The 18,834-nt window shown below is 35.2% G+C and overlaps 5 protein-coding genes across 5 annotated transcripts; 3 read left to right on the top strand and 2 right to left on the bottom strand.

Annotated features, from left to right (window-relative positions):
• The first annotated feature begins 3,302 nt into the window (after window positions 1–3,302).
• On the top strand, window positions 3,303–5,143 carry LOC102659606 (uncharacterized). The gene is made up of 2 exons (XM_006605748.4): window positions 3,303–3,559; window positions 4,913–5,143. Exons 1-2 carry the CDS (start codon window positions 3,449–3,451, stop codon window positions 5,123–5,125), a joined length of 324 nt encoding a protein of 107 aa, XP_006605811.1. The 5' UTR covers window positions 3,303–3,448; the 3' UTR covers window positions 5,126–5,143.
• Window positions 5,144–5,187: 44 nt separating this feature from the next.
• On the bottom strand, window positions 5,188–8,261 carry LOC102659728 (protein SEMI-ROLLED LEAF 2). Its single transcript, XM_014772627.3, has 7 exons — window positions 7,983–8,261; window positions 7,732–7,881; window positions 7,139–7,223; window positions 6,929–7,053; window positions 6,637–6,774; window positions 5,827–6,036; window positions 5,188–5,404 (listed from the first exon to the last, which is right to left on the bottom strand). The coding sequence occupies exons 2-7, from the start codon at window positions 7,867–7,869 to the stop codon at window positions 5,306–5,308; spliced, it is 795 nt and encodes a 264-aa protein (XP_014628113.1). The 5' UTR covers window positions 7,870–7,881; window positions 7,983–8,261; the 3' UTR covers window positions 5,188–5,305.
• On the bottom strand, window positions 8,149–12,626 carry LOC100789345 (RNA polymerase II-associated protein 3). Its single transcript, XM_041013552.1, has 10 exons — window positions 12,529–12,626; window positions 12,029–12,282; window positions 11,857–11,939; window positions 10,815–10,970; window positions 10,530–10,673; window positions 9,894–10,076; window positions 9,638–9,732; window positions 9,461–9,558; window positions 8,352–8,387; window positions 8,149–8,241 (listed from the first exon to the last, which is right to left on the bottom strand). The coding sequence occupies exons 1-9, from the start codon at window positions 12,624–12,626 to the stop codon at window positions 8,377–8,379; spliced, it is 1,122 nt and encodes a 373-aa protein (XP_040869486.1). The 3' UTR covers window positions 8,149–8,241; window positions 8,352–8,376.
• LOC100788816 (pentatricopeptide repeat-containing protein At4g20740) lies at window positions 12,094–15,051 on the top strand. The gene is made up of 2 exons (XM_006605751.4): window positions 12,094–12,554; window positions 12,642–15,051. Exon 2 carries the CDS (start codon window positions 12,674–12,676, stop codon window positions 14,966–14,968), a length of 2,295 nt encoding a protein of 764 aa, XP_006605814.1. The 5' UTR covers window positions 12,094–12,554; window positions 12,642–12,673; the 3' UTR covers window positions 14,969–15,051.
• A 160-nt stretch (window positions 15,052–15,211) lies between these two features.
• On the top strand, window positions 15,212–18,356 carry LOC100808778 (protein SEMI-ROLLED LEAF 2-like). The gene is made up of 9 exons (XM_041013198.1): window positions 15,212–15,240; window positions 15,464–15,529; window positions 15,739–15,786; window positions 16,337–16,741; window positions 16,843–16,992; window positions 17,501–17,585; window positions 17,671–17,795; window positions 17,950–18,141; window positions 18,222–18,356. Exons 4-8 carry the CDS (start codon window positions 16,376–16,378, stop codon window positions 18,091–18,093), a joined length of 870 nt encoding a protein of 289 aa, XP_040869132.1. The 5' UTR covers window positions 15,212–15,240; window positions 15,464–15,529; window positions 15,739–15,786; window positions 16,337–16,375; the 3' UTR covers window positions 18,094–18,141; window positions 18,222–18,356.
• Window positions 18,357–18,834: the final 478 nt, after the last annotated feature.

The raw sequence follows: 18,834 nt of genomic DNA, 5'->3' as shown, positions 1-18,834 counted from the left end.
TAAGTTTAAATCTAAGATCTCAATTCTAAATCCCACCACTAGACCCATCCTAGTGGCTTAATTTATACTGTTATTATATGCATATGTATTTGATCAAACTGATCGCTACCATAAATTTCTGACTTTGCCTAATTGCCTGATTGCCTCCATACTATTAAATTAAAAGTTGAAACATAAACATAACCGTGAATGAAAGATGCTTCTCAGTAAATCAAATTAAATATCCTGTTTTTTTCTTCCTAAACTGGAAATCAATTCTATCTCTATAAACATTGATTCCATTTTTTATCCAATGTTAGGTTTACTAGAGCCACTTTCTTTTCTCCTCTTTCGCCTAAAAAAACATTACTTAATATTTTGTTCGGGGAGGGGTAGGTCCCGCTAATTATGCAAGTCTTATTATATGATACACAATCATTATGAAAGAAAAATATATATTTTTTCATCTAAGAGAACACACGAAACTTTCCCTCCACCTTTGCTCAACATATAAAGGGTAAAAAGGCTGAGTGTAAAAGAATATATATATTTTCAGCAGGTAGCACAGTTTGCTTATAATTTGGTGATATCTTAAAAAGGGCTAAAAGGTAATCAGGGCAAATCTTTGACTGAAAAGGATACTCATCCTTTTTACATGGTGCATTGTTGAGCCAGAAAAATAAAAATAAACACAACGCATTTGATTTTTACCATAATTTGGTATTTTGCATTACAAGTTGTAATGTCTTTTTTTTTTTTCTTTACAAAAGATTTAGGAAAGAAGATGGTGTCTCAATTCAAAACAAGAAAAATCTCTAGACTTAAACTAATGCTGACAGAGATATTTATAACTATCTTACCCAAAAAAATGAGTAAAGATTCAAACTTGTGATATATAATATGTGAGACTTTATCTTATTTCACTGAATAACCCTTGGTTAATTGTAATGTCTTTGAACTTGACAACTGAATGAAATGATTCCAAAGTTAATTGTATGCTTTAGGAGGTGGATGCATATATTCAGAAAAGCTTAGACACGAGCACAACACTCATTATGATTTCTCAGAATATAAAAGATATTGTGGCACAAAGATTCTGAAGAGGTGTTTGATAAAATTAAAGGTAAGAAGGGAACGACAAAGAGTTCCCCACTTTTTGGGATACAGACCATAGAGTCATGCAAGTCTTAATACTTCTGGCCATTTTCCACCGCAACCTCTCCTTTCTAAAGGCACGTTGTACTGAACTGGGCCCGATTAGTCCAGGAGAAAATAAATTTATTTTACTTTTTTTTTTCCTTAAATTATAACTTGGTTGATCTGGCTAGCTAATAGGTTTAATTGCACCAACTTTATTTTTTGAAAATTAGAATCACATCAGGATCCAAAGAAATAAAGTAGAATCATTATGTTTTGAATTAGATTTAAGTTGTAAGAGAGGTTGGTTAGGCTCTGTCTAAGGTGACGTATTATTTTTAGTTTTATATTTTTTTAAATTAAGTTATATTCTTTATATTAATATGGGGTGTTTGGATATATATATTACATGGTGTTTTCTTTTCTGTTTAAACTCATGCACAATCTCTACGATTTGTTGAAAAATTGATTCATGAAATTAATTTCACCTAGATTTTTTTTAATATTGTTGCTATTTTACTCATGAACAACCTCCAAATTTGTTTCGACAAAAAAAGTTTAGACCAAAATACCTCGAAATTTATGTATGCATAGTTAATAGTAACTATATAAAGATTTGTAATTTCTAACAAATTTTAATCAATAATAAATAAAATGTTTAAAAATATGCTAGAGAATGTGTTGTACCAGTATTTCTCTTTTAGAATGATATTCTAAAAACACACTTTCTAAGACATTTTTTATTTTTAATTGAAATTAATTAAAAACTACTTACAAAATTACGAGTAAAATTTATACAATAATAGGTAAGATTAAAAAAAATTGCAATTTCTAATTTTTTAAACTAATAATAAAAAAAAATCAAAAAGCGTATTACTTACTTTTGTCTGTTATATACATCCGTGGTCTTCCCAATCCTAACTTTATTATCATCAGGGTCACGACAAGTTCCAAAAGTTAAGTTGATCAAAATATCGAACTAATATTTGGGTTTATTAAAAAATGTTCTTAGGAAAGATAAAGGTTCAAAATTCGGGAGGGCCTGTTTATATCTTTTTATGCCAAATTAAAAAAAAAGTGTGAAGATATTAAAAATGATGGATTTTGATAAGAGAGTAAAAATAATTTTTTAAATGATGAAATCTCCTGTATTATTTTTTACCCATTTTTACTTCTTTTTTATCTCTCTTTTTTTCTCTTTAACCAAACACATTTAATTTTTACTCTATTTATCACCTATTTTTATTTGCCTTTCTTATTTTCATCCATCTTATTTTTCTCTTTTGCACTAAACAAGGCATAAGGACATATTCGGTTAAATGTTCAAACAATATATTTGGGTGCTAAACATACATTCACATAGTGAACTATGTTTCATAACATATTTAGTACTAAGCCTTCAAAAAGTATGTTTATTTATTAAAAATTTATCCGAAAACTCAATTTTGTAAAAGTAAGACTTGAGTTGTTTTTTTTCTTTAAAAAATAGTTTTGGATTATTTTTACAAACTTAAATTCAATTCAAATTTAAGGTTATAAATTTTAATTCAAACATCCACGATTAAAATTTAATGGAACGAAATTTCTGGAAAAAGTAACTTTTATTTTCACTTCTACTTAAAGCTTTACGACACCGATTCTTATGCCATTGGTAACACTTCACCAACGATCACTGTCTTCTTTCCCCCCTCTTATATTCTTCCAAAGAGTTCATAAAAATATCAATTCCATTAAAAGCAGAGAGAATTATGCACCTAAAAACTAAAAAGTATGCACCTAACATTAAACGTGCTTTGATTTCCATGCAAATCTAGTAGGTTCCCTTCAGACAAAATCACGTTTGATGTTCATAAGATCAAGATGGAAGATGTGACTCCTTCCAAATATAAATTTAAGACTTAAGAGAGGAGTTAAATAATTTTCACATGAAAAGGTTTATATCATATTATAAAATTAATTTTGAGCATAGAATTGATTCTATTTTACAGTATTGAAATAAAATTGTTTAAAAATTGAAATAGCTTAAATAATTTTTTAATATAAAAAAATTATATATTGAAAGTGTAATTTTTTTTAAAAAATCATTTAATTAAAATTTATCATGTATGATAAGTTTATAGACTTTTAAAATAATTATTTTAAAATAATTTAAATGATGATTTATGACAAGATAATAATATAAAACTATTTTATTTTATTAGTGCATAAATATTAATATATATATTAAATAAATAAATAAAATGGTACACTTTCTTACTTGCCAGCTCTTGGAACACAAAAGACATGGTGGGAAGCCAAGTGAAGGTGTGGAAGTGAGACAAGTGAACAAGTGATGGAGGAGGAACAGTTTACAGAAATAAGAAGCCCCATTCATGGAGATGGACCTGACAGCTTTTCAATCATTTGTTTTGGGTTGGCATCCCTCGTTGATGATGTCTACTGGGTAGGTCCCTTCCACCATAAACTCTTCTTCTTTTTAATTTTGTGTTCATGCTTTACCGTTCATCAATATATTCTCCCTTTTCTCTTTGTTGGTATGCATTTTCGTTATTTTTTAGTATTTTATAATTATAATTACTTCGCTCCTTATCCAAGATCTCCCTCTTGGAATCACAACTTTCTCATCCATTGTCGTTTTGGCTTTTATCCCATATCGGATATGGAATCAATAATTCCATGAATGGAATGATATAACATGACAAATCAAAAATAATAATTTAATTGCTATGTAGGGTCAATTAAGAAAAACTTTATTCAATAAAACGTTGATATACCATTCAAATGTTTATTAACAAATGAATTGTTAAATATAAAAACAACAATATCTAAACCCACCATTCAATGTTGCATGACCAAAGTTTAAGAAAACCCATCACATTGACTCATCTCATATCACTCATCTTAGTTCACGGGTACTACTGTTATGTTTTAAATAGTCATTTACGAAGTTAAAAAAATATAGGCTATGTGCTCCTATTGACATTTGACAATAATTAGTTACACACTAGTTACACACTGCTTGAGTCAACATTTAAGGTCAGCTTACTTTAAAAAAGTTAGATAAAATTAATAATTGATAGAAATAGTTTTAAACCATTAAACATAAGTACTGATAAAAAAATCATTCATTAAACATAAGTAGTGATATGGTGAAAATAAAGTATACAAGTCTGATTTGTAAAATAAGTTCAGCTCAAACCCAAAATCTAAAGAAGACAACTCTAATTTTTCCTCTAAATTTTTTGGATAAAAATAGATTGTCCTGAACAATAGAACATTTTTCGGGGCACGGGTAGCAATACTTGGTGACTGCAAAAGATTATTCCTAGATAAAACTAGTTGTGAGTAGACGAGGCTCCTCCAAAACCTTGATTTATTTCACTATTTTTTGTTGGTTCAATTACAATTCATTTACTAGGAAACGGTCATTCTTTAACCGTGATTTGGGGTTCTCTCCAGTTAAGAAATAACTACAAAGAATTCCAGAGAAAACTCAGTTTAATCCTTTCAAATTGCAGAATATAATCTTTCAAAAACTTTAATCACCACTAAAATAGTTTTTCAAATCTATAATAACAAAGACTTGAGGAATTAATTCAGTATAAAGTAAATGTTTGTAAAACTAAATAGCAGAATTTTCAAAGAACTAATTTAATGTCAAATTTCAAAAGACCAATATCATACATGTAGTTTTAAAATCCAAATTGAAAATTGTTTTAACTATAAAATAAAAATTGAACTTTATACTTCCAAAGTGGACCTGATCCTAATCCCCTTTATGTATGCATTGTGGCAGATTTTGACTTGGGCAACACGTGCAACCAATAATAACCCTCCACGAACAGGTAGTGCCCACCAGAGTGTGGCAGTGCCAGTGCCATTATACACTGGATTTTCACAAAATAGCAAATTGCCAGTGCAATTGACTCCAAAACAGTGTGTAGGGAAGGCATGCAGCACTGGCCCCCACTTTAAACAGTTCCAGGCTCTGTATACCATAAAGTCTTGAACAGTTCAGTAGAGAAATTGTCATTCTACAATTATATATATCACTGATCACTGAAGTCAAAGTACTGGAACTACCTACTAGTCCTTACAAGGATATAGACCCTAGAAACTCATGTCTGGAAAGAACATTTAACATTAGAACTATACATAGCAGAAAGATGTAAGCATGAAACCACCTAATCTAACACCCAGCAGCCTTGAGGAAATTGTCAAAGGGGCTAGCAGGAGGCAGCTTCATGGGGTCCCTTGGCAATTGGGCATGCCCACCACCATTTGTCACCTACAAAAATAGTATAAATATAACAATGTCAGCATTTTTTTTATTATCAGCAAATATCAATTTGTTAGTTTTATTAGAAATGTCAACTGAGGGAATTCGAACCCGTGACCTCTCCCCCTCTTTTCCCTGAGTCAACCTTATATCTCCATTATAATGCCAGCAATGTATTTAAAGAGTTGGATTTATTTTAGAACAGACCTCGGTAAATTCTGAAGAGTCTTGCTAACTAGAGTCCTTAAAACATGGTTAAGAAATCAATAAATAGAAAGTTTTTATTGAAAATTGTATAGGATTGCATTGGAAATTATGGTAGTGTACTGAGACATTTCTCAATAATAATAATAAAAAATCACTTTTGATTCCTTTAGGACACTTCTGTTTCTAAAATAACTGCAATAATGACAAATAAGGGCACATCAAACCTTCTCAGATGCTGAGTTCCTAATATCAGCAATTGCCAAAAACGATTTATCATCAGGTGTTTGGCTGTAATGATTCTCAAAGGCCAGCCAATTTGAAAGCTTTTTCCTTACACATGTACCGAGTGATTCACACTGGCTAGCCATGGTGTTGTATGGAAGGGGCGAAGTGGAGATAGCTGTCCCTGCCACTTGACCAGCTACCTCTAATGCCTACAAACAGTGTATAGGCCGTTGAGCTTGTAGAACAGTAATCATGAATAACAATGAAACGTATGCATTTTGCATTCCAACACCATTTACATTGCTTGGAAAAATAGGCATGAAAGAAAGACTATGGGAAATTAGCTTTAAGCATTTCACTTAAACTGGCCTCATCCCAAACATACACTATTAGTGTGTTTGGACAACACACATAATTGATTCTTCACTACAAAAATGATGGTGAAAACCATGAAAAATTGTTGTTTCACCTTCACCATGAAAAGTTAATTGACTTTTTTAATTATGAATTTATTTCAAACATACTATATGTTTGGTTCACAAGGGAAAGTAGAAGAAAAGAAAATGAAAGGAAAGAAAATATTTCCCCCTTATTTGATGGGATAGAAAATGAGAGGAAAGAAAACAGTATATTTGTAAAATGATACAAACACCCTTAAATAAATATGCAAACATTATATGGTACCATCAATGATATATTTGTCTTTTTAATTCAAAATGCTTGCCCCTCTCTCCTTTCATCCAAATTGGGGAGAAAGGCAGGATTACACAAACGCCTTATCATACACACATGCAAGACAGAGAATGTACCGATTCCATAAGTTGTCCAATGCTGATAACATGAGGTGCGGAAGGGGATAGAGGCATCTTTGGAATAAATCGAGAAAGGTCAGAGACAGATGCTTCACTGATTGTGTCATCTTCACCTGCTGAATTTGAGGGATCAACCTGATTATATGAAAGCATGCAGTTGTCAAGAATCAAAATATACATTACAAATTATGCGTAAAAATCACGTCATTTTATACCATCAAAATCAGTACAGAATTCCTCTAACAGACATTTAAGGGTAGCGTAGTATCAGAACAGATCGGTTACTCACACCAGACATTGGCAATGATGCAAACACATCATTCAGATCAGGAATCTGATATATTTTGCAGGCAAAGGACAACATGCCAGCAGACAATACATAGACAGACCTCTGACAAGCTGGGGACAATATTCCTGCCAGAGTGAATACAACAACTTTACATCCTTTTTTTTCCCCTTAAAACTTATAATTCCTTTAAAGATAATGTATATGTCATACCATTGCTTTGGTCCAACAACATAGTCCAGAGAGACAGAGGAAGCTGGAAGAAGCGGATCACCAGGCTATCTCTGTCTTTCAGGTTCTGCAACATCGAATTTTGAGAATTTTTAACAATCAGAGTAAAAATTATTGAAGTATTATAACTGAAAGTGCAGTCAAGATTGTGATTATATTCAGTTTACTATGAAAATGAGAATCCAATAGCTGCTGAGAATAAAAGCATAGATATTCATCTATAAGGTAGGGCAATCAGTCAGTGTGAATACAAGACAAATGGAACCAGACTAAATTTGAAGAGAAAATAATTTAAGATGACAAGTTCAACAAATTTGTATAGTTTGCTAACTTGCTTATGACAAAATTGTTTGACAAAGTCAAAGTCACTGATAATTCAGTAAATCTTAATGTCACTAAACTGCTGTTTTTCTATAGTGAAGATAAACTTTTACTGGGAACTCAAGATACAACATTACAAACACTCAATTTACCATGCATGATCTATCCAGAAGCAGAAATACAATAAAGATGAAACTACTGGGATACAAAAATGACAGAGACAGGAAGTAGTACAAATACATATCAAGTACTACCTTTATGCGTAAGACAGGTAGTGTCAATATGAATGAATGAGCTATAGCTTCAATATTTGAAGGTAAATTATCAGGAAGATTGGCTTGAATCCAAAAGGCAGAAAGCAGCTGGGCCATTTGATCTTCAGTTAGTTTCATAACATATGGTTCCTGAGAGCACATTCAATACCAAAACTAAGTAAATAACATTTTAGTAAGAATAACTACAATTAGCAAAACATATATTGACTGAAATCAAATCAATTACTTACTGTGTCAGTCAAACTTGGTTATCCTGTAGCCTTATCAATGATAGAAGTGAGTTTGTAAAAGTTAGGGGAATTCTTTAAGCCACAGCCCTGCTTCCAGTCTTCTGCCACAATATCCCTTTCTTGATCATGAACAATATTCCCATGATTTTCTGCCTTGGTGTTTCTGTTTCTGCAGAGCTTTTCAAGTAAAGCTGTAATTGAAGCAGATGCAGACACAGATGCAGCATGAGAATGCCTTTTGTTGTGTTGACCTAGATATCTGCACCGCAGAGAGGAAATCTCATTCGTATGGAAGGAACTTGGAAAAAGAAGAATGGAAAATATAAGGTGTGCTCCGATGCGAGCCTCCACATCTGAATGCAACATTACTTTTAGGAGTTGCACAAGAAGAGCTTCAGGAAATCCCTACACGAAAGCATAAATAAAATGATCAAATGGATGTATTCAGTATTCCAATATTCCCAAAAGAATCAAATGGAAAAACAGTTCATCTGTTCAAATTTCAAAGTTATGTTCAAGACAATGCCTCTCCTCATCCTCCCTAACATGTAAAACTTTTAGTATAGACAAAACATTAAGTTTCTTAAATCCTTGTCATCAAATTCCCAAATCAAATGAAGACATGTTGATGTTCTACCCAACATTAAATAGCCTCCATTAAGGGTTACAAAAAAAATCCATGTGTCATCTTTGATTTTAGAAACTAGACTAACAAAAGAAAAAGTAGTAAATTATTTGCACTCACAAAATTCACTAATCACCTAACGGTAAATGATATGTCCCCACATTGAGTAAATAAGGAAGTTCAATGTGGTACTTAAGCCATGAAACAGTGAAACTCTAGGTTAGATTTTGGACTAAGCCCTCTTTGTGAGCTTAAGTCATAACAATAAACCCGCATGATTAATTAGGGTGTGTCACTACCGGAGAACCTAATTTCACTTTCTTCCCTTTATTTTATCTTCATTTTCTTGCTGTAGGGAGGAGAACAGAGGTTAAAAGGATCCACTATATACAAGAATATAGTTGCTTTTACATTAAAACTTTGCTACCTGGCTAAGAAATGTATATGGTCATCCATGAATAATTGCATATACACAACCACTTTTGGCTTATCCTAGTCATAAACCATCATAAGTTGTCTGATTAAAGTTAAGAGTTTTCTACTGCTTAGAAGGTCCAGAAAGACTTAGTGGTTATATATAATCCACATGCAATGGTGGTGGTAACCAAATTCAATGGGTTAACCTTTTCTTTTTCCTGCTGGAAAGGTATTATACATGTTGTATCTTCATCCCTTTCTTCTCTAACCAGCTCATGCTCTCTAAATTAGAGACCCCTATTCCTCCTACCTACTTATCTTTCCTCTTTCTTCTACCTTTATGTGTTTATCTTCTGAGACCTTTAAACTTTCAAGACATTTCAAAAGGCATGGCCAACAGAAACACTTAGAATTTACTATAATAAAAAATACGCACCATCCTTATTTGTTGATGAAAGGCACATTACAATCACATCAAATCTTGGTACCTTGGTCAAATGCTCCAAATAACTGACAACCAGATCCATGTCCTCACTGCCAAAAGAGCAAATTCACTATCATGATTAAAGCTCAAACAATAAAATGATATTTACTTTTGGAGATGACTACTTACGTGAAAAGAGATGCAAGACACTTGATGATCTCAATTAGTATGGTAGAAGACAAGGCATTTTTGAATATTTTCGGCAATTCATGGGGAGATATAGCCTAACATACAAAAAAGAAAAGCTGTTCATTATAACATGAAGCAGAGCACCGAATACCAGAAATTTAAGCATAAAATGGCATCTCTTGCTCTAATCAATACCAAATATGCTAGAAATTGACAATATAATCAAATTAAAAATGAACCGAAAAAAGTTGTACACCTTTAATAGACGAGCCTGCAGAGCAAGATCACCTGAAAATGTTCTCCAGGAGACCTCAAACTGATAAGCTGTAGTTGGAGGTGTTACGTTTTTGGCAGCTTCAGACATGGCTCTAGAAGCAGCGCGAGAAGCAAGCTGTTGAACAGAAGCTTTCATTTCTGGCTTGGTAATTCTGTGATTTCTCTGATAAAAAAAAAGAGAGAGATCAAAATCATGTAAAATGGGAATGCAAATGGGAATATGCAGTTATGCACAATTACTGACATGAAAAATTGCAGAACTACAATAGAAAAAAGTAAGTATACCTGCAAAAAATTTGTAGAGGTAAAACCAAAATATCAATTGAAAGTATACAATGCTTAAATATATCATTTAAAAGCCCCAAAACCCTAAATTTTATTTTATTTCTACTACTTACTGAGAATAAAAAAAATAGTAAAAATACAGAGATGTTTTTAACAAAGCTCCAAAAGAACATAATGTGGATAATTCATATTTAAATAAGAACTCATGAAGAACATAAAAAATACTTCTGCATTTTTTAAGATACGAAAAAAAAATTGCTTCTAACAGGACTAAAATATGCACTGGAACCAGATTACTTCACAAAGAGGGAAGGATTTCAAGATATTTAACCTGCTCCAAACTGTTGCTTGCACTCAAACCTCCCTTAGAACCATCATCTCCTTGTGATTGAGGCCAGCTTCTGGCTTTTATTTCTCTGCCATCAACATCCTCTGTTAAGAGTGATTCTTTAACAAGTATTTGCCGTTTATTATCCTTTCAAAAACATAGCCAAACTTTAGGGTGGACTACATTTACATGAAAAACACCAAACAAACTAGCATTCAATACCCTCAACCATAAACATAACGATATATCTTGAAATGTGATATTAATTAAAACTCTACTTCTTTGTACCTTTTTATGATGATGAACTTCAGCTAGTCCAGACTTTTGAGTACTACGTGAAATGGGGTGGATGCTGTCTCCATTAACTTTTTCCTCTGACTTTCCCACTTTTTGAGTTCCCTGTACAGTGCTTCTCAGAACCCCTGATGCTTTCTGAAGAATATCCTGGACAACAGAGATTTTAAAAAAGAAAGAAAAACATTAATCTACGCAACAGAGAACCTGGGGGGAAAAGTAGACACAAAACCATAATAGTTAATAAATGGCATAGTGTTGCAAAGCTTGGTCAAGAAATAAATGGAATTGTCTCTCATCTATACTCTCTCTATATAACTAATTCCCCTCGCTACCTTCATGTTTCCATCCTAGTTACAATAATGCTCTAGTTGTCTTAGGTCTACAGGTACAAACTGGTAAGGTCTTCTACTCCTTGGACCCATCCAAAAAGAGTTTTAATCCTGCAGGTCTATCAATACAAATATCTGGTACCGACCACATTAACTGGCAATAACATTTGCTCACAAACATCAGACTTCAAAATTTACCACCATCAATGGTTTGTCAGTCAAGGAAAACAGTTATATCAATGCTCTTAGATTTTCAAGCAGCAATATTTTCTTTTCGGTAAGACTCATCCTCAACATTCTTATCATTTTCAGTTGTTGAATATATATTCCCAAATCGCTACTGTGAAGCATATTATCCCTTCATCTCATCTCTAAAGTCTTGCTAACAAAGTAACATCATAGTTCTTTACTCTGTCCTGATTTTACTAAATCAAAGGCCCTAACATTCTAGAACCTTACTTCAAGCCATCAATTCATTTGGTTTTATGCTACATCTACCACTATTTAATCTACTTTGCTAGTTTGTTTTAGGTGCCAGTATGTAAATTGGTTATTGGTTATGTACCATAAGTTCAAACCTAATAATTCCATGCAACCTGATATAGGCACTCCTTAGTGTATTGTTCATGAAAAATAGTAAGTTATTAAAATTATGCCTTTTTGTGATAGTTATATAGCAACACTGGAAAGATTGATGTGCTTACTTTCTCATAGAAAGACTTAGCATCAGCATACTGTTTCTTGATTTCTTGATTGTTTGGTTCCAACCTCAAGGCAAATTCAGCATCTGCGATTTAAGCAAATGAGAGAGTCAACAAATCAGAATGTTTTTATATTAGGATAATTGACAAGTATATTGCTTGGATATTAACACACCGTCCATTGATTCTTTAATTTTTCCAAGTTCTTTTCTAGCTGTTGCTCTTCGTGAGTATGCTTTTATGTAACGATCATCAAGATTTAAGGCCTCTGTGCAGTCATCCTCAGCCTCTTGGAATCTAGTGACACAAAATAGGTGAGGAAAAAAACAACTACAGAACACAACTACAGCAACCTGTACTGATGAAGGGCCCTTCAGCGACCCACACAGAACACAACTACAGCAACGGAGACGAAGTGGGAAGTGACGACTTTACAAAACAACTTTCGCGAGTTGCGATTGATGAGTATGGGCCAGCCCATGAGCCCAAACTTTTTAGTGGTAAACGGTAGTGGGCTAACCCTTGGTGAGACCCAAGTAGCAAATGAAAAAAATAATGGAGGGCTCGGAGAGAGTCAAAGTGTCACCACTGAGTACTCCGAACTGGTCTCTGCAAAGCCTTATACAGGGCTTGTTCTCTTAATGGCCGAAACTAACGCCGGCAGCGGCAGTTAACGGAAGAACGTGACGATGCTCACCCTCGTAAGTCACTATTAGCATCTTGGGGTTATCTTGCGCACGGTATGGATGTGTTTTGCGAATTGTGATTGACATGTTTGCCTTATACAGGGCTTGTTCTCTGTTTTTATTGAAACCACTTTATGAATGAATCTCCCACTTCTATAGCTATCCTTCTGCTGAACCGCGAAGTGCTCTTCCAACCTAACTTTGAAATCCTAAATCCTAAACTAAAAATGCCTCCACAGATTCCAAAGCCAACCAAACCAAGGAATTGCGGCCCTCCGTTTACCACCCCCAAACCCACCAACAAGTTCTACTTCTTCTACGGCCACCGCAACCCCTCCCAGAACCGCCCCACCGTCCGCGGCGGCCTCTTCTCCAACCGACAAACCCTAAACCCTAACCCTTCCCAACCCAAACCCACCACCAAACCCTTCAACATCAAAAACTGGGACCCTCACTTCCTCTCCAACCCAAACTCAAACCCCTCCCCATCAACCCTCTCCTCCGCCTCCCTACGCCTCTCCCCGATCGCGCGCTTCATCGTCGATGCCTTCCGCAGAAACGACAACAAGTGGTGCCCCAACGTCGCCGCCGAACTCAGCAAGCTCCGCAGGATAACCCCCAATCTGGTCGCCGAGGTTCTCAAAGTTCAAACAAATCACACCCTCGCTTCCAAATTCTTCCACTGGGCCGGCAGCCAGAGAGGCTACCATCACAATTTCGCTTCCTACAATGCCCTCGCCTACTGCCTGAACCGCCACCACCAGTTCCGCGCCGCGGACCAGCTCCCGGAGCTCATGGAGTCCCAGGGCAAGCCCCCCAGCGAGAAGCAGTTCGAGATTTTGATTCGTATGCATAGTGATGCCAATAGAGGGCTTAGAGTTTATCATGTGTATGAGAAGATGAGGAACAAGTTTGGGGTGAAGCCGAGGGTGTTTTTGTATAACAGGGTTATGGATGCGTTGGTTAGGACGGGTCATTTGGACTTGGCGTTGTCAGTTTATGATGATCTTAAGGAGGATGGGCTGGTTGAGGAGAGTGTGACCTTCATGGTGCTGGTGAAGGGGCTGTGTAAGTGTGGGAGGATTGATGAGATGCTGGAGGTTTTGGGGAGGATGAGGGAGAGGTTGTGTAAGCCGGACGTGTTTGCATACACGGCGCTGGTGAAGATTCTGGTGCCTGCAGGGAATCTGGATGCGTGTTTGAGGGTTTGGGAGGAGATGAAGAGGGACCGGGTGGAGCCGGATGTGAAGGCATATGCTACCATGATTGTGGGGCTGGCAAAAGGGGGGAGGGTTCAGGAGGGGTATGAGTTGTTCAGGGAGATGAAGGGGAAGGGTTGTTTGGTGGATAGGGTGATATATGGAGCGCTGGTTGAGGCGTTTGTGGCTGAGGGTAAGGTTGAATTGGCTTTTGATTTGTTGAAGGATTTGGTGAGCTCCGGGTATAGGGCTGATTTGGGGATTTATATTTGCCTTATTGAAGGTTTGTGCAATTTGAATAGGGTGCAGAAGGCATACAAGCTTTTCCAATTGACTGTTCGGGAGGGCCTTGAGCCAGACTTCTTAACGGTGAAACCGTTGTTGGTTGCATATGCTGAAGCGAATAGAATGGAAGAATTTTGCAAGTTGCTTGAGCAGATGCAGAAGTTGGGTTTTCCTGTTATTGCTGATCTCTCCAAATTCTTCTCTGTTTTGGTGGAGAAGAAGGGACCGATAATGGCATTAGAGACATTTGGCCAATTGAAAGAAAAGGGTCATGTTAGTGTTGAAATATATAATATTTTTATGGATTCTCTTCACAAGATTGGTGAGGTGAAGAAAGCGTTATCACTATTTGATGAAATGAAAGGCTTAAGCTTGAAACCTGACTCGTTTACGTATTGTACTGCGATTCTGTGCCTTGTTGACCTTGGGGAAATTAAAGAGGCATGTGCATGTCATAATAGGATCATTGAGATGTCTTGCATTCCTTCAGTTGCAGCTTATAGTAGCCTCACTAAAGGGCTTTGCCAAATTGGAGAGATTGACGAAGCCATGTTGCTTGTTCGCGATTGCTTGGGCAATGTTAGTGATGGACCATTGGAGTTTAAGTATAGTCTTACCATCATTCATGCATGTAAATCAAATGTTGCTGAGAAGGTGATTGATGTATTAAATGAGATGATAGAACAAGGTTGCTCTCTAGATAATGTCATTTATTGTTCAATCATCTCTGGCATGTGTAAGCATGGAACAATTGAAGAGGCCAGGAAGGTTTTCTCAAACTTGAGGGAGCGCAACTTCTTGACAGAATCCAACACAATTGTGTATGATGAATTACTAATTGATCATATGAAGAAAAAGACAGCTGACTTGGTGCTATCAAGTTTGAAGTTCTTTGGTCTAGAATCTAAATTAAAAGCAAAGGGCTGTAAGCTGTTGCCAAGTTGAAAATAATTTTGGGAGGGAGGGGGACTGATTGTTCTCATTTTTGTTCAACATGTTGAATACAGAATAGCATATGGAAGGATCAACCATTGTTTTTATCTGGTTCTGGATTATCTTCCTTCTGATATCTCACATGTTTAATTTTGTGGCTGTGAACACAAGTATCTTACCAAGAATTAGACACATGTTAAATATTGGACTGTTGCATTGTGATGCTCATAAATTAACAGGTTGCATTGATTGCATCCTTTAACAAGCCAAAGTCCTCCAGAAAGGTCAACTAACATCAAACCATAATTTAAGCTCTTACATGGTGTAAATGGAATTCTGAATATCAATTGTTAGTGCTCATGACATAAATCCAATGTGGAATAAAGTATTGAATATAGATATTTAAAATACATTTTTTATATATAAACTATATAATTAACAGTATTAAGAATTTATGCAAAATCTCTTTGCTCACACTCAATCCACCTTTCTCCTTCCCCTCATCAGGTCTTAAGGCCTTCATCGGAACTGAATAAAAAGGCTTTTTTGCTGTCTTTCAGGACCATTTTTCAGGTGCTGGGATGATTTAGAGAATTTGTCTTTTGTTATGTTTATGTGTGTTGCAAGTTCTGACACGGTTTGAATTTAAGTTCATCGAGTTCTGATTGCTTTCCAATGTTTATTTTCACGTAAAATTTCATGGTTGCAGTGAGTTTTACTGTTGTTTCAGAGTCTTTTAGGAGTCAGGGCATTGTTTATTTGACTTCTTTTTCTCTTGGCAGGTTTGGTTTATAGCCGAATTTTCACATATTTTTGTAGATTTTGATGAGGTATGTTATAATATTAAAGATGCTCCCCATTGAAATCATTGTAGCCTTTTATTGAAGCTTCCTTACATATGCAATTGTAAATGGTTCCCCAACTTTGAATATTATTGTTGGACTAGGCATATCTCTGATAATACTGAGGTGAAAATATAATGAAATAATTTTTTAGATGGAAATATCTGGGACTTCAAATCATCCAAGGTTTTGTGATGCTTTCATTTTCATGACTAATAAGTGATAACCTATTTGTCTTGAAAGTTTGATGTTCGCACTAATGGGTAAGTAGGAATTAAACCCAACAAGCCTGTCGCTACAATTATACTATATTTTCTTGATCAATAAATGCTTTAAAATTTGCATAGTGAATTTGTTTTCTCTCTTCTGTCAGATATCATCACTAAAAGTTTTACATGCTTGGGAGGATGAGGAGAGGCATTGTCTTGAACATAACTTTGAAATTTGAACAGATGAACTGTTTTTCCATTTGCTTCTTTTGGGAATATTGGAATACTGAATACATCCATTTGATCATTTTATTTATGCTTTCGTGTAGGGATTTCCTGAAGCTCTTCTTGTGCAACTCCTAAAAGTAATGTTGCATTCAGATGTGGAGGCTCGTGTCGGAGCACACCTTATATTTTCCATTCTTCTTTTTCCAAGTTCCTTCCATACGAATGAGATTTCCTCTCTGCGGTCCAGATATCTAGGTCAACACAACAAAAGGCATTCTCATGCTCCATCTGTGTCTGCATCTGCTTCAATTACAGCTTTACTTGAAAAGCTCCGCAGAAACAGAAACACCAAGGCAGAAAATCATGTGAATATTGTTCATGATCAAGAAAGGGATATTGTGGCAGAAGACTGGAAGCAGGGCTGTGGCTTAAAGAATTCTCCTAACTTTTACAAACTCACTTCTATCATTGATAAGGCTACAGGATCACCAAGTTTGACTGACACAGTAAGTAATTGATTTGATTTCAGTCAATATATGTTTTGCTAATTGTAGTTATTCTTACTAAAATGTTATTTACTTAGTTTTGGTATTGAATGTGCTCTCAGGAGCCATATGTTATGAAACTAACTGAAGATCAAATGGCCCAGCTGCTTTCTGCCTTTTGGATTCAAGCCAATCTTCCTGATAATTTACCTTCAAATATTGAAGCTGTAGCTCATTCATTCATATTGACACTAATTGTCTTACACATAAAGGTAGTACTTTATATGTATTTGTACTACTTCCTGTCTCTGTCATTTTTGTATCCCAGTAGTTTCATCTTTTTTGTATTTCTGCTTCTGGATAGATCCTGCATGGTAAATTGAGTGTTTGTAATGTTGTATCTTGAGTTCCCAGTAAAAGTTTATCTTCACTATAGAAAAACAGCAGTTTAGTGACATTAAGATTTACTGAATTATCAGTGACTTTGACTTTGTCAAACAATTTTGTCATAAGCAAGTTAGCAAACTATACAAATTTGTTGAACTTGTCATCTTAAATTATTTTCTCTTCAAATTTAGTCTGGTTCCATTTGTCTTATATTCACACTGACTGATTGCCCTACCTTATAGATGAATATCTATGCTTTTATTCTCAGCAGCTATTGGATTCTCATTTTCATAGTAAACTGAATATAATCACAATCTTGACTGCACTTTCGGTTATAATACTTCAATAATTTTTACTCTGATTGTTAAAAATTCTCAAAATTCGATGTTGCAGAACCTGAAAGACAGAGATAGCCTGGTGATCCGCTTCTTCCAGTTTCCTCTGTCTCTCTGGACTATGTTGTTGGACCAAAGCAATGGTATGACATATACATTATCTTTAAAGGAATTATAAGTTTTAAGGGGAAAAAAAAGGATGTAAAATTGTTGTATTCACTCTGGCAGGAATATTGTCCCCAGCTTGTCAGAGGTCTGTCTATGTATTGTCTGCTGGCATGTTGGCCTTTGCCTGCAAAATATATCAGATTCATGATCTAAATGATGTGTTTGCATCATTGCCAATGTCTGATGTGAGTAACCGATCTGTTCTGATACTACGCTACTCTTAAATGTCTGTTAGAGGAATTCTGTACTGATTTTGATGGTATAAAATGACGTGTTTTTTATGCATAATTTGTAATGTATATTTTGATTCTTGACAACTGCATGCTTTCGTATAATCAGGTTGATCCATTCTTGAGTATCAGTGATGATTATCGAGTATATGCTAAGATCCATGTGGATGTGAGAGAATATGGTACTGCTGCTGATAATCAGTTAGCATGTTCAGTATTATCAGAGTTACAGAACAAAAGACGTGAATGTTAATCGATCATAAGAGATGCTATGGTTCATAATTTAGCTAATATCACTGAGGTATTACATTATATGCAGGGATCATATTTTGTTCATAATCCCCCACTCTCTCACTTTCTGGTGTTTTCCTGTTTCTGAAGCTGGATGCAGGTGAACTGGCTATGCTATTGTCAGAGAAATTTAAGCCCGATGAAGAGTTTGTGTTCGGTCCACAGTCAATGCTTGATCAGAATCAAATAATTTTTCATTCCCAGGAGTCACTGTCATTTGATGGGGTATGTCATCTCTTAACAACATTTATGTTATTTCTAAGTGGGTGATTGGTGCCAGGAGATTCATTCCCTACATGAAGATGTTGTCCTTTCTATTTAAGTATGTGTGTGTGCACATATAAAAACAGTTTGAGATGTCTGCTAAGGCTAGCTTTCATAAGTTCCAGATTGCATGAGTGAATCTTGATCTGTAGCCGAGACATTATAATTGGGTAGCTCACAAATGTCACTGGCCATGGCTTGATATCATGGGTTTGATCGCTTGCCCCTTAGCAGGGCTGCAGACTGCAACCTTCCTGGCTATAAAAAGATAGTGACTTTTTGGTTCAAAACATATGACCACCTGTTACTATTTACCTTGGCGTGCATTTTTTTACTTTATTTTGTGTGTGAGAGGGGGGGGGGGGGGGATGAAAGAAATGAAGGTTTAAAACCAATCTGTTGATTGTTTTTTTTCCCATGATTATGCAGGATTTTCCCT

This window comes from Glycine max, chromosome 20 (genome assembly GCF_000004515.6).
Source record: "Glycine max cultivar Williams 82 chromosome 20, Glycine_max_v4.0, whole genome shotgun sequence".
Classification (NCBI taxonomy): Eukaryota; Viridiplantae; Streptophyta; class Magnoliopsida; order Fabales; family Fabaceae; genus Glycine; species Glycine max.
Note: the sequence above shows the minus strand (reverse complement) of the source record. Positions and strands in the feature narration are given on the sequence as shown.

Bases quoted from the DNA above. Each gene is read 5' to 3' on its own strand.
- LOC102659606 (XM_006605748.4), top strand. From the start codon at position 3,449: ATGGAGGAGGAACAGTTTACAGAAATAAGAAGCCCCATTCATGGAGAT. The intron at 3,560-4,912 runs GTAGGTCCCTTC...GCATTGTGGCAG, and splicing joins TCGTTGATGATGTCTACTGG to ATTTTGACTTGGGCAACACG.
- LOC102659728 (XM_014772627.3), bottom strand. From the start codon at position 7,869: ATGAAACTAACTGAAGATCAAATGGCCCAGCTGCTTTCTGCCTTTTGG. The intron at 6,775-6,928 runs GTGAGTAACCGA...TCATATAATCAG, and splicing joins CATCATTGCCAATGTCTGGT to GTTGATCCCTCAAATTCAGC. The intron at 5,405-5,826 runs GTTTGATGTGCC...CTATTTTTGTAG, and splicing joins GGAACTCAGCATCTGAGAAG to GTGACAAATGGTGGTGGGCA.
- LOC100789345 (XM_041013552.1), bottom strand. From the start codon at position 12,626: ATGTCAATCACAATTCGCAAAACACATCCATACCGTGCGCAAGATAAC. The intron at 11,940-12,028 runs GTGTGTTAATAT...CTTAAATCGCAG, and splicing joins AATTAAAGAATCAATGGACG to ATGCTGAATTTGCCTTGAGG. The intron at 9,559-9,637 runs GTAAGTAGTCAT...CTCTTTTGGCAG, and splicing joins TGTCTTGCATCTCTTTTCAC to TGAGGACATGGATCTGGTTG.
- LOC100788816 (XM_006605751.4), top strand. From the start codon at position 12,674: ATGAATGAATCTCCCACTTCTATAGCTATCCTTCTGCTGAACCGCGAA.
- LOC100808778 (XM_041013198.1), top strand. From the start codon at position 16,376: ATGTTGCATTCAGATGTGGAGGCTCGTGTCGGAGCACACCTTATATTT. The intron at 16,993-17,500 runs GTAGTACTTTAT...TCGATGTTGCAG, and splicing joins TAATTGTCTTACACATAAAG to AACCTGAAAGACAGAGATAG. The intron at 17,796-17,949 runs GTGAGTAACCGA...TCGTATAATCAG, and splicing joins CATCATTGCCAATGTCTGAT to GTTGATCCATTCTTGAGTAT.